This window comes from Ammospiza caudacuta, chromosome 3, assembly GCF_027887145.1.
Source record: "Ammospiza caudacuta isolate bAmmCau1 chromosome 3, bAmmCau1.pri, whole genome shotgun sequence".
NCBI classification, from domain to species: domain Eukaryota; kingdom Metazoa; phylum Chordata; class Aves; order Passeriformes; family Passerellidae; genus Ammospiza; species Ammospiza caudacuta.
In genome coordinates, this window is record NC_080595.1 from 33,883,052 (window position 1) to 33,897,253 (window position 14,202).

Below are 14,202 nucleotides of genomic sequence, written 5' to 3' on the forward strand. Positions count from 1 at the left end.
GTTGTGGTGCTGGCAGCAGGCTTACAAATGACATGTTCTTTGACTGCCAGGAAGAGTAAGCATCTGTATTTTCTGAAAAGGTGATGTTGTTTGATGACAGAAGAGCCAGAAGGAGCTTCAGGGAAGGTTGTGTGCAAATTTTTAGCAGCATCCATTTTTTTTAAAATCATAAATATTACTTTCGAATAACAACTAGAAAAAGACATGTTTAGCTATACAGGGAAGTTGTGAGCACATAGCAATTTGGCACAACTAAAGAGGTTATTAAGTTTTACTTCCTCAAACAAGAAATGTACAGATCACTTAAAGGGTTGCCTGAATTTGTACCATTAATTAATCCAGCCTAGGAAGTGAAGTCATGTATTATTTGGTTCTGTATTTGGAGGCAGGACTGTCTCACAGGTCTTTATATGAAAAGTCCACAATACAGACAGAACTTGTGTTGGAAATCTGTACTCGTAGACAATAGATGAGTTGGTGTGTTTCTTCAGTATACTGGAGGTACCCATGGCACACAGAATAGGCATGGCCATGGTTTTGTAAAGGTGACAGTGCCCAGCGCTTTGGGTCATTCAAACATTTGAAAGGCCTCCTCAGCTTGTAGCCATCATTTGAGTCCTGTATTTCCTGTGCTCACCAGATTTGTGTTTGAAACTGATGGCTGGAATAGTACATGGAACCAGCAATTTGGAGAGCATTACACATCAGAAGAAATTTGCCTTGCTGCTTACACACAGGCCGATATCTAAATTTCTGCTTTCATTGCTTGCTGTTCAGCATCTTGATGTTCATAAGGACTGGCCATCCTCGGGTCACTAGCAACTGTTCCTGCTTCAGACTCAACTCTTCCTGCTTCAGACTTTGCCCTCTTATATACACTGATACTTGTTTAGACAGAGGTTTATGTACTCTTGAGAGAGAAGTGTGCTTTTGATTTTATTTGTTTATTTAACCTTAAATAGAAACAATTTCTCTTGAGCTTTTTGCCCTATTGGCACATGACAACATCCACAGCTACTGAAAGCACAGTTAATACAGTCTTTCAGTTTTATTCAGACAGTACTTGTTCTTCTTTTTAAAAATGAGTGGATTCAGGAAACAAAGAAGTAGAATGTAGTAAAAAAGTTGAAATAAAAATAGATTGTAAAATTAAAATGTGCCAATATTTGTACATGAATGAAGTATCATAAATCAGCTTCCTGAATCAACAAATGTTTAAACTAGCAGCAGAGAGATTGTACAGAGTTCCTTGATGGTGTGTAATTCACACGTAGCTGGCTTGCCTGACTATTGCAAATGAAGATCAGCAACAGCAATTATGGGTGTGGTATGGAATTCTTCAAGGAGTACCCAGACCGGAGACTGTAGCTGAGTAACAAATAACATCTTTTTGCATACTCCCTCAGTGTAATAAAAAGTTTTCTATTTCGAAGACATTTCAGTTTTACCATTGTCTATGAAGTGTCAAACAATTACGTTGTGGTAAGTGGTGTTGCTGGTACAAACAGATGTTGCTGGGCTGATGTAATCAGCTTAATCTTGCTTGTTAGAAAGTAAATCGTGCGGGAAGTGTATGTAGAATAAATCTAAATTGTCTTGACTAATTGTAAGTTAACCAATGCAAGTGGAAGAAGTAGTCTGTTAGGATGAAAACCTGAAAAGTAATTTGCTTTCATGTCAGGATAGAAGAATGACTGCAGTGTTCTGTGTTCCCATTGGTAGGCTGCCTCCACTATCTTGGCCAGTGTTGCTGGTTCTGTGCTGCAGTGGCTACACAGGCACACAGCTTCTAATTCAAGTAGCACAGACAGCCAGTGGAAACCTGGGAGTTTGTTCCCATTTGTGTTGTGCTCTGTGATTGATTTAGTATGCTGTATTTTTTCTTAAATTTTATTTTCTATTTCTATCACTTTTTGTGTAGCTTCATTTGAGATTCTTTGGGACTGTGTTTCCACAGTATCTTGACTTTGGATAAAGCATTTCCATGTGTTCAAGTGCAAATAATAATTAACCCTAAGTGCATCTGTTTGGGGTTTTTTTTAACATATTTTCTCATGGTATTTTTACAGTAGACTCTAAAAGTGTATTTCAGTCATGAATATTTGACTTAAAAGATTCATATGTTAGGTGTGTGTAAGGTATGGCCTCATCGTTGTGTGGTACACCACCTTTTTTAGCACTGGATATCTGCCTGTTTTGAAAAGTTCTAGTAACTGGAGCAGGGAAGATATCTCTGAAGATATGGATGGTCATTATCTGAAACACCCAACTTCTTTTTAAAGAAAAGTAAACCAAAGTGTCACAGTAGAAGCCAGTATAAGACCTAAATTCACTTTTCGATGCTCTTGCCATTGAGACTACAGAAAGTCTCTCTGCCAAAATAAACCAAAACCATAAAAAGCTAAAACCTGTTGTGAATGAAGAAGAAACAAAAGAATTCTATAGAAGATATGACTAAAGCATTTATCTGTATTACACATTAGTGGGCAATCTCCTAATTTTATGATTGAGAGGTATGTTTTTATATATATATATCTTTATATGTGTGTGTGTATATGTGTGCAGGAACAAAGTCATCAAGAAAACAGAATGTAAAGAGTAAGAAAATTGAACTGTACATTGTAAAGCTTTTCTCTCTGATGGACTTTATTCTTTATTAAAAGTTTTCCTGATTGTTTATTTTCTCCCAATTCTGAAATGCTGAATAGAAATCTACAAAAAAAGTTTTTACTTTTCACTGATTCTAGTACAGACAGGAGAGTTAAGACTAAGCTTAATTGGTTACCTTGCTTATTTCTATTTTGTGTCTGTGCATTTTAATTCAGATAAAAATTGCTTTCTAATGGTAACATGATGTAAAATAGTTTAATTTTTAATTCCCTTTGTTGGCAACTTTTTCTTTTAAGTAAATGGGTTGACTGAGTAACAAGGTGATAATTCTCTGAGATACTTAGCTAGAATTGTTAATGCCAGCTATGTTGAGTGTGGTTGAAAATGAACTTTGATAGAAAACCTCAGCTTAATTTTTCTTGTAATATATAATTACTTAGATTAGTCACTTTTTATATTATTGCAGTTATGCTTGCTATTTTTACTATTTTTGCCCTGTATAATACTGCTTGCTTTCTTTGTGCTTTAGGCTACCAGTACCACCATCCCTCCAAGATGAGTAACAGCCACCCGCTTCGTCCGTACACGGCTGTGGGGGAGATCGACCACGTCCACATCCTGTCCGAGCACATTGGTGCCCTGATGAACGGGGAGGAATACAGTGACGTTACCTTTATTGTGGAAAAGAAGCGTTTTCCAGCACACAGAGTCATCCTGGCTGCTAGATGCCATTATTTCAGGTGAGTAAGGCTTTTTGTCAGGCTCACAGGAAGTTTTTGTGCAGATGAGATAAACATTATTTCCCTGTGAACTTTTCAGGGTGTAATCATCTGTCCATTGAGTGTGACCTTTTCTGTGTGAATGCTTCCCAGCGCATCAAATCATTGTGTTCAAATAGAAAAAGATAAATACCATGTCATAGTGTTATTCTTTTGACCTTCATTAAATTGGATTTTGAAGGTAGTTTCACAAATTCAAGAGAAAGAGAACTTAAGAGCAGGGAAGTACTACTGCAAAGTTGTTTTGATTTCTCAGAGTATAAATGGTATGTTTCTGTGGAATATAGTGAGATAGCAAGTTTGATTTTGATGAATTGGAATTGAGAAAAAGTTTGACTGATGCAGTTGAATATATATTTTAAAACTAGGAATAATACTAATCCAGTTTTTTTTAGGAGCTGGAAATTTTTCAGTAGAAATACATTTAATATCCCTGTGAATTTTGCCAGAGGGATAAGCTACTATCTAAACTAAACTCTATTCCTTATAGAGCATTATTGTATGGAGGAATGAGAGAATCTCAGCCTGAAGCAGAAATTCCTCTTCAGGACACCACTGCAGAAGCATTTACCATGCTGTTGAAATACATTTACACTGGTCGTGCTACGCTGCGAGATGAGAAAGAAGAGGTTCTTCTTGACTTCTTAAGCCTGGCACATAAATATGGATTCCCAGAACTGGAGGATTCCACATCTGAGTATCTTTGCACAATACTTAATATTCAGAATGTCTGTATGACTTTTGATGTTGCCAGTCTTTATTCTCTTCCCAAATTAACTTTTATGTGCTGTATGTTCATGGATAGAAATGCCCAAGAGGTGCTCTCCAGCGAAGGCTTCCTGTCACTTTCTAAGGTATATCTTTAGTTTGTACTTCTTTTCCCCAAGACTGCTAATTTCAATGGTAATACAGTTTTGTGACAAAATACTAATGAGGGCACCAATTAAAAACTTGTGTAAGCTCATAGTTACTTTATGCTTGTGAAACTGTGATGGTTGGAAATGCTCAAGATAAGCTGAACTGGAAATTTTGGCAATCTGTTCTGAAGTTTTCAGGTATTGACCACTCAATATAGTTTAATATACTATATATAATGGAGTGTTCTAAAATATGGCAGCAGGCAATCTAATTTTAATTTGTCTTATTTCATCTGTTCCTGGTATAATACAATTTGGCTTCTGAATGCTGCAGAGGGGAAGTCAAATATACACTTGAATGTGACAGGGCATACTTTGTTCTATTAATTCCTTGATATAAGCTTCATCAGTGATGGGTGATTTTTCTGCTGGGTGAACTAAAGCATTCTAGAGGATACTGTGATTTATATTGCTGATTGTCATCATGCTCTGAACTTGCAGAATATGGTGGTGTGGTATGGTGGTTTGGGTTTTTTGTGTCTGTTTTTTTTTGTTAGATGCATAAATATTCGGGACTGAGTCAGGCTGTTCTACAAAGTTGAAATTTTGCATTTACTCTAGAGGGGTCTTTGGGCTGAACTTAATAGTGAGTGTGTTTTCAAGTAGTGTTCACATGAAGCAGCAGAGCACCTTGAATGAATGGTGCTTTAATTGGGGCATTTTAAAGTGTTTTTTTCTTAGGGGAAGAGCTGTGAAAGGTCTATTCCATGAATGAGTATATAACACTGTTTTAAATTACTCGTTGTATAAGGAAAAAAGATTTTTTTTCTCTCTCTGTCATATGCAGTTTGTTAAATTTGAGTTTTGAGAGTATATTATCAATAATGAAATGAGCAAACATCATTCATCAGGAAGTGCACGCTTTGAGGTCTTTGACATAGCCAGTGCTGGTATAGGAGAGATCTTTCCATTTTCTAGGCAAGTTCCTGATGATTCTGCTAGCTAAGTGAAAATCAAAAAGCTTTTTGATTATTTGTGTCTTCATTTTGCAGTCAGTGGGTTTTCTACATGAATAAAAGCCACTGGAGTTTTTACCTGATCATTCTCTCTCTCTCATTGGTACCCAAAGAGAAAGATTGACAGGACAGAAATCCCAAGTAGTTAGAAATGGTTAAAAAAGTGGTTTCAAGCAATACTTTTTTTTCTCATCAGTGGTCTTATAGCAACCTGAATTTAAAGGAATATTTTGAACTATACTATCAAGTCCTCAAATCTCTTATCATTTTCCAAAGTACATTTGCACTACTGAATGATATTATATTGATTTGATTAGTTCTCTACATTTCAGTTTTCTCTAGTTATTTTGTTATGTTGCCTATTATTTTGGTAATGGATTCTGTAATTCTTACATAACTAAAACAATCTACAATTTCAGGGAGTCATCCCTTTGGAGATTATTTTTAATAGCTATAACATAAAATAGCCATTAATTTTTGCCTTATCTGAGTTTCCCTTGATTGAAAAAAAACTAAAATTCTACTTAATTTCTGTTTATTTAGGTGGTATATGTTTTGTTCATATTTCTCTTTTCCAGGCTGCTCTTCTAAGTATTGTACTGAGAGACTCATTTGCAGCTCCTGAAAAGGACATTTTCCAAGCTTTGATGAACTGGTGTAAACATAACCCCAAGGAAAACCATGCTGAAATCATGCAAGCAGTACGTTTGCCACTAATGAGTCTGACAGAGCTACTGAATGTTGTAAGACCTTCTGGATTGTTGTCACCTGATGCCATCCTAGATGCCATTAAGATTCGTTCTGAGAGTCGGGACATGGACCTCAACTACAGGGGCATGTTAAGTAAGCATCAGGTTTTTTGCTTCCTTCTCATTTAGTGACTGTGGTTGTCTGGAGGATATGCTTAATTTGTGCTTTGAGTTTTCATCTATTACTGTGTGTTGCAAAAGGTTTGCAAGTATGAAACATGTTGTTATGTAACTGTTCCTACCATTTTTATTTCTCCATATTAGTCAATTTTTTTTCTTGCTTTGTATCTCAGATATTTCTCAAACTTGAATGTAATACTGTTTTCCCAGAGGCAGTGGTAATTTAATAGAAAAAGTTTTACAAAATCATTGAAAATAAAAATTAATTGGCTGTGAGAAATATGATATTTAAATGGTTTTATGTGACTTGTTTTCTACTTCATTAACATTTTCTTAATTTCTCCGCTACTTACGACTTTTCTTTTACTCTTTACATGCTTGTCTAAATAGTTTAAACAAGTCTCTGAAGCATTTTAATGGAAACCTAAAAAGTGTAAGATGCCTTGTGTTTGACTTTTTTTCTGTGCTCTCTGTTAATTCAATGAGAGTATCTAACACTTAAGCTTTAAAAAGATACTCTTAGCCATCTAATGTGTGAATTTGACCCACAGCAAAGGAAAAAAGTTGTGTTCTTTAAGAGTCTGTGCTGTATTCTCAGTCATGCTTGCAGCCTGAGAATTACTGCAATTACTGCTATCTTAGAATTGCATATTCTTTGCTCTCCCTTAGAAGTTATAGTTATTAATATTTAAACATATGAGTTTAATATTATGGTATTGTAAAAGTCTTCTTATGTGAGACATTCTGTTGAGAGTGCAGTAGATACATTTGAATAAGTCATATGGCCTTCTGTGGCTTCTTTTCCTGGATATTTATCTCCACAATAAAATTCTCCTAATCACAGCTTTTTGGAGAGTGGAATTTCTTTGTTGTTTTAGTACTCATTCAGGATCTTGAAGCTTTTTCTGTTTATGGAAATGTTGACTAGCACTTCAAGTTCTGTTCTTTAGATAGCAAATTTTTATCAGCCTGTTAAAATTCATACTTCTATTGTCAACCTGCCTGAAAAGTTTGGGGTAGCTTTTCATCATTTAGTTTTCAGATCATATTTTCTGGTATCTCTCCTCAAACAAGGCAGTTAAAAATGTCTGTTGAAGAGACTAGTTTACAGAGTTTTGTTCTGTAGTTGAAGTTAAGGATCATTATTCCCAGTTAGCTTGAAGGAAGCTGTTCCTAGGACACAGGCTTATTACTGTGAAATGGTGGTTTAAAAAAGCTTGCTTTTCCATGTGAGTTCAAAGCTTAAGTAGCCAAAAGTTTCCCATTTCACTTGGGTTCATTTAGCTTTGCAGGATACTGGAAGCTTGTGTAGCTGTCAGAGGAGCATATGTGGATTTGCTTCTTTGCACCACTCTACAAATTCAGGATGGATCTTGAACATTTGATACACATCTTGTGCATTTAAATTTCTTCCATTTAGGGGAAAAAAAACTCCAATAAAACCCAAACCTAAAGCAAACAGCAGTTGACAGGTGCAACAGAATTCTGTAAAATCATGAAGGGGACTGAGAATATAGCTGCTACATAATAGTAAATTATCACAGCTTTATTACTGTAAAGCATGTAGGAGATACCAAATAAAATTGAAGAAGCAAAATATTTTTAATGCCTCTTTATCTTATTTTCTTTTCTTTTTTTTTTTCTTTTTTTTTTTTTTTTTCTTTGCCTAGAGCGTGTGTTTCTGGTCAAGAAAGGATACTAGCAATAAATCTTTGGTCTGACCCAATAGAGTTGATATTCAGCACATCTAATTTGAGTGTAAAATTTAAGAAACTATTCCCTTTTCTTCTTAGTACCAGGGGAGAATATTGCAACAATGAAGTATGGAGCACAAGTTGTAAAAGGGGAGCTGAAGTCTGCTCTGTTGGATGGAGACACTCAGAACTATGACCTGGATCATGGGTTCTCTCGACACCCCATCAACGATGACTGCCGCTCTGGCATTGAGATTAAACTGGGCCAGCCCTCCATAATCAACCACATACGAATTCTCCTGTGGGACAGAGACAGTCGGTAGGTGCCAAGGTGACATAAAAAGGGAAAGTAATGCATTTTGTCCAGGAGATAATGTAGCAGTGCAAGCTATAATTTAAATAGTCTATGGGAATGGCATGGTAGTGTTGGAGCTGACAGTTGCATGGTTTATTTGGAAACCTGATTTTAAATGTAATTTTGGTTACTTACACACCAGATCATATTTACAGATGTTAAACTACCCTAAAGTATTTTAATGTTTTTACATATCTGCATTTCAAACATTGAAAGATTTCTTTTGTTCCAATTTTTCTCAATATATCAAAACAGTTAAGAAATGGCCCACTTTGACAATAAGATTGGACTTGATCTTGGAGGTCTCTTCCAGCCTAAATGATTTTATGATTCTGTAATTCAGAGGTAGTAAAATTTATTTTGAATGTGAATTACCAGCTGACTACAGTAGTTATTAGAAGCCAATTCATGGTTAGACTGCTGAAATATGAATTGTCATAGATGCTATAGCCAGTTGTTACTGAGCTACTTCAGGTTATTATAGAATGTATGAAAATTCAAATTAAGATAATTTGAACAATTGGGAGGCTGCTGAAGTAGAAAAATTGCAGGGTTCTTTTTCTCTGAGAAATTTAATATATTAATTTTGTAACTTGCTATGACACAGATCTTACTGTTTAGTAGACAGCTCAGCAGGTATTCATAAGCTGTTAAAAACAATAAAACAAACTTCCTTATACATTTACTATATACTTTATTACCTTTCTGATACGGGATTTATTTTATTTTATTTTATTTTATTTTATTTTATTTTATTTTGTTTTGTTTTGTTTTGTTTTATTTTGTTTTATTTTGTTTTATTTTATTTTATTTTATTTTATTTTAAAAAAAATCCAGTTTAGCGTTGCAGAATATTTTCATTTTGCTTTTTTAGCCAAGCCATGTTATTCTAGAACAGGGTGTATAAAACTTTTAGTTAGGGTAAGGTAAGGTGTTCTGTAAATTTAAATAAATTTTTACATGAGTTAGTTACTAATTCAAGACCAATTTAATTAATTTTAGCTATTTAACTGTTTCAAGGAAGTTCTCTTACTTCAGTTCAACCGAAATTTGTTTCACTTCCATTTCTTTTGTAAAGATCAAAAAGTGGATCTTTGAAGGTATAAGGAGCTGTTTCATATAATATTATACTAGTTGTGCCAGGAGATCAACCAAATTTATGAACCGATTTTCAAGGAAAAAATGTTCTCCTTGGGATAACTTGTTACAAAGTTATCTGTTATTTGGTGTCCTGTGTGCTTCATCTGAAATTTGTACAACAAACTGTTGTTGCTGGCAAATATCTGACAAGGTGGATCTCTAGAGTTTTTTGTCTTCATGAAATACTGAGGGCTCAATGGTTTAATATCTAGTTTCTGTGTCTTGCTGATTTTTATTTTTTCTTTTTAAATAATTCTGATTTCTGTGGAAAGCTTGCTGTTGGGCTTTCTTTTGTTTCTCAACAGGTATAGTACTGGAATTAGCACTGTCTGTCCTGTGCAAGGCCAGGAATTGGACTTTTATCTTCCTAGGGGTTCCCTTCTAATTCAGAATATTCTCTGATTCTCTGTTCTATGAATTGTCACGCTTTTTTCCCTCCAGTGACTCAACTGTCTAAGATAAATGGAAATGGAGGCATTTGGAGTACTTTGTCTATTTGTGGGCTCCTCACTATAAGATACTGACTTCCTGAGTTCAACAGGACACTAGGATGAAGGCTTGAGCACATGAGAACCTCCTGTTTTAAGATGAGCAGGCTTAGAAGGGAGAGTTTGTTGCTCTCCTCACCTATTCAGTGTAAGAATGTAGAAAATACAGGGACAGAGTTCTCTTGAAGCTGTGTGCTGAGAGTGTAAAGAGCAGTGGACGCAAGCAAGAAGATAAATTAATAATAAATATTAGGAAAACAATTTACAGTGGGGTAGTTGAACTTGAGAAGAGTTTGGCCTGAGAGCTGTGCAGAAATTGGCCAGCCAGGATCTTTAGGATCTGGGATTGCTGACATGTCCATGTCTGTCTTACTCTGAGATTGTTCTTGCTTTTTGTAGAGATCTTTTCCTTTCTGCCATCTTTGTCTAACAATTGCTGGCCACTAAACTGCATCTTTCTCCTGGGATACGTGAATAATGAGATACATGAGAAGGAGGTGTTTTAACACCTGTACAGACATGAACAGACCTGTACAGCATGATGGCTTCTTGTTGAACAATTTTTAAGCTACTCTCTTAGTTTTAACAGTCTGTGTGAAGCTCTGATCTATTGGATATTCTTAACAGAACCAATGGAAGCTAACAGGTGTTTTATACCTCTAGTTCAGAGGTGTTAACAGCAGAATCTTAGCTGTAAAAGTGCTAGGGGGTGGCTATCCAAACTGCCCCTGCAAATAAGATGCTATTCAGCCTTAAAAAAATTAAAGGCATACCATTGTGTATGATAATGGATCTGTATTTTTGGGGTAATATTTCTTTGTTTGGTATCTTCAGAAACCAAAAAGTATCATGTTGTGTATTGGTTACAAATATTTGTTAGCAATGATGAGAACCTCTACTTCAGTATACAAACTGCTCAAACTCTAAAACTTGGCTGCCTAGTTTGGTCAAGTACACATATGTTAGTAATAGTAATGTTGCTAAAACACGTTGTATTTATGTGGGTTTTGAGTATCACACATCTGATTGGTGTGAATGAGAAAGCTGGTTGTGCAATTGACATTTAAAGACTCAGCCTTACCTTTCCAAGGTATTAACTGCTATCTAACATTTTAAGGATTTTTAAACAATGTGGTTTTAAGTATGTACTCTTTTAAGTCATCAGGAAAATTAGAAATACTAACAAAGACGTTAATGTTCAATAAGACATGCTTGTGTAGAACTCTTTAAGAGCAACACCTCTGTAGAAATCAGTGTGAAAGGATGTTAAGTGCTGACATGGTGCTGTTGAAATGCCTGTGAATGTTGCAGGCTAGTTCCTTAGGAAAATACTCTGAAACATATATTCAGTGACTTGCAGTCCTACAAGTGAAATTTCTACTTTATTCTAAGCATTACAGTCATGGGTATAATAGGGAATTAGCTGTAACTTTTATGTTCTAGTTTGGGTTTGCTTTCTTTTAACAGCAAGCTGTAAGGTAAACATAACTGATAAGCAGGAGGAAGACAGATTCTGTCAGTGGGTTTTTTATTTTTCATGAGGTAATTTTGGCATGTGTAAGGAAGTAATGACAGGTTCAGTGATGGATCATAAAGAACTGAAAGGGTCAGAAGTGAAGAGCAACTTCAGTTGTGAAATGATCATAAAGTGAAAATGCTAATAAAATATATTTGCTTTTTTCAAGTGAGGAGTTTGAATTTGCATTTTTGATCTAGTAATGGTTTTCATTTTTTCTTTATTGATTTGGCAATAGAAGTACAACTGTATCACTGGTGGTGATTTACTTTTATTCTGTGAGGAGGGAATACAAATGATGATTTTTATGGCAGAGTCAAAAGTCTCCATTTCACTTTTTTAGGCATAGTAGTCTCATCTAATGTCTATAGATTGTGAATGTGTGGATGTTTTAAATCATTCTGAGAATACATCTTAACTGTGTGACTTCTTTTCAAAGCTAGCTTGAAAATAGGGATCTGGGTAAGAACAGTTTTCTTTTCAACTCTACTGAAAATCCAGAAGTCAGTGTAAAATTTAATACCTAAAATTTGTTGACTTGTATTCTAACCAGTGTTTTTTGACAATCCATAGGTCTTACTCCTACTACATTGAGGTGTCCATGGATGAGTTGGACTGGATTCGGGTTATCGATCACTCTAAGTACCTCTGTCGGTCCTGGCAGAACCTGTATTTTCCTGCCCGAGTCTGCAGGTTAGTTCATCAGTGTGATGTACAGTGGGCTGACACTAGAGAATGTAGGCAACAGAATGAGTTGCTGGATTTTGCTACTTCATTATGTTGTGTTATATCTCAACTTTTATCAGCTATGCTAAAAACATAGTTTATCTTAGTTCTTATAGTTTTATAATAATTTATCTTATTCTTTTCTAATATTAGTATAGTTGATACAATGCAGGCATCCAGTTTGAAATCGATGGTTTTTCCATGTCTATCTCCTTCTCCTTTTTTTTGTTTTTTGAGCCATACCTGCTTTTTTTGCAGTTGATGCTGGTTTTTTTTCACTCAGTAGTAAACATCATTTCTTGACTGTCTAAATGTTTATAATGCACTTAGATACCTACTATAGAACTTGAAAATGTACTTTTATGTATTATGTATTTTCTACTGATGCACTGTTTTAAATAGTTGTAGAAGGGGAAAGTTAGGACTGAGGAGCTTTGAGGGATGCCTCCAATGTGCTGTTTTGGGTGCCAGAATATAGGAGGGATATTAAACTACTAGAGAGGGTTCTAAGGAGGGCAGTGAGGATGGTGAAGGGCCTTAAGATGCCATGTGTGGAGCATCTGAGGGCACTTGGTCTGTTCAGCCTGGAGGAGAATGAGGGGAGATCCCACTGCAGTTACACCTTCCTTGTGAGGGGAACAGGAGGGGCAGGCACTGATCTCTTCTCCGTGGTACCCAGTGACAGGACCCAAGGGAATGACCTGGAGTTGTGTCAGGGGAGGGTTAGGTTGGATATTAGATAAATGTTCCTCACCCAGAGGGTGGTTGGGCGCTGAAACAGGCTCCCCAGGGAAGTGGACACAGCACCAGCTTGACAGAGTTCAAGAAGTGTTTGAACAATACTCTTGGGCACAAGGTGTCACTCCTGGGGATGGTGCTGTCCATGACAGGGACTTTGTTGATCCTTATGGGTGCCTTCAGCATATTCTGAGATTCTGCCATTCTGTGAAAATGAGTAGATGGGTTTAAGTGTTGTTTAAGTATGTTTTTTAAACCGTAAATGTTTTTTTTAACTATAGGTGTTGGGAATTCTGCAAGAAGCTGATAATCACATTGAAGCAGCCTTATTCAAAAACTGAATTGAGCTAATTGATAGGAAGGATACAACCTGTAGATACCAGAGATGCTGTCATCATTAGGTTTGGGTCATAGACCCTGAGAGGAAATGACCTGCCTTGTAATAATTATTCTGTAGACAAACTTTTTAATTGGCACAGCAACTCTTGGAATCTCCATGGAGAGAAGTGCTTTCTTTTTCCCAAAGAAATCCTGTTCTTTTCTATAAACCTCTCTTCCTCATTATCATGCCCACAGAATGGTTGGGAATTTCTTGGAGGTGTGGCTTATTTGAAGAGTGGAAGAGCTAAAGATAAAGTCATGTAGCAGCCTAAGTTTATGAGCACTTATTGTTAAGTGCTCAATAAGGAGCAGTAACCTTAAGGCAAAATACAAATTCTCAGCTGAGTCACCATAATAATTAAATATAGTTTAGATAAGATTTTCTGTAATCTTTATTTACACCAGAGAATTGAAGGCTCCATTGAGGAGTTCAACATTAAGAATTTTTTATTTAATTATATTAATATAAATAGTTCGGTATTACTTGAAGGTTGAATCTCCTTTCACTGGGAATTTTGATCAAATTTCCTCCAGGAGAGAGGCTTTGAGCAGGGGAGGCTGTGTACACATAGATGTTAGTGTTAGAGACTTACTTATCTGTCTTTTCATCAATAATCTGTTCAGAAGGAAGGAAGCAAGGACTACTAAACTTTTCTTTTGTATCCAATTTCAGTGTATTGTGATTATGTATTTAAAGCTGTTCTGTTTACTTAAACAAGTTAAATTACTTATTTCCAGTATACTAACGTACACAAAACAGAAATCCTAATATACGTAGCATTTTCTTGACGCCTAAAAAAGAGGTGTTCTCCAGTCTTGTGAGCACAGATTTAAAGTATGAGATTGTCAGAATGTATTCCTTTAATATTTGACATTCTGTTTCACAGGCATGTTGTACATACTTATCAAGGGGCAGATATGTTTTAAGGGTTTTATATGCTCTATTTTGCTCAATGCTGCTTCTGTTCTATAGTCTTGTTTTAGTGTCTCAAGTCTCAGTGCCAAAATTTTCCTGTTAATGGATAACAGTACA

General features: G+C 35.7%; 1 protein-coding gene across 1 annotated transcript in view; it reads left to right on the forward strand.

Moving 5' to 3' along the window:
• Nucleotides 1–14,202, forward strand: part of BTBD9 (BTB domain containing 9) — a 112,006-nt gene that overhangs the window by 1,910 nt on the left and 95,894 nt on the right. Inside the window, exons 2-6 of the mRNA XM_058801912.1 lie at nt 3,140–3,350; nt 3,880–4,243; nt 5,841–6,105; nt 7,925–8,144; nt 11,898–12,017. Coding sequence (XP_058657895.1) covers nt 3,140–3,350; nt 3,880–4,243; nt 5,841–6,105; nt 7,925–8,144; nt 11,898–12,017 — 1,180 coding nt within the window. The remainder of the gene's footprint in view (nt 1–3,139; nt 3,351–3,879; nt 4,244–5,840; nt 6,106–7,924; nt 8,145–11,897; nt 12,018–14,202) is intronic.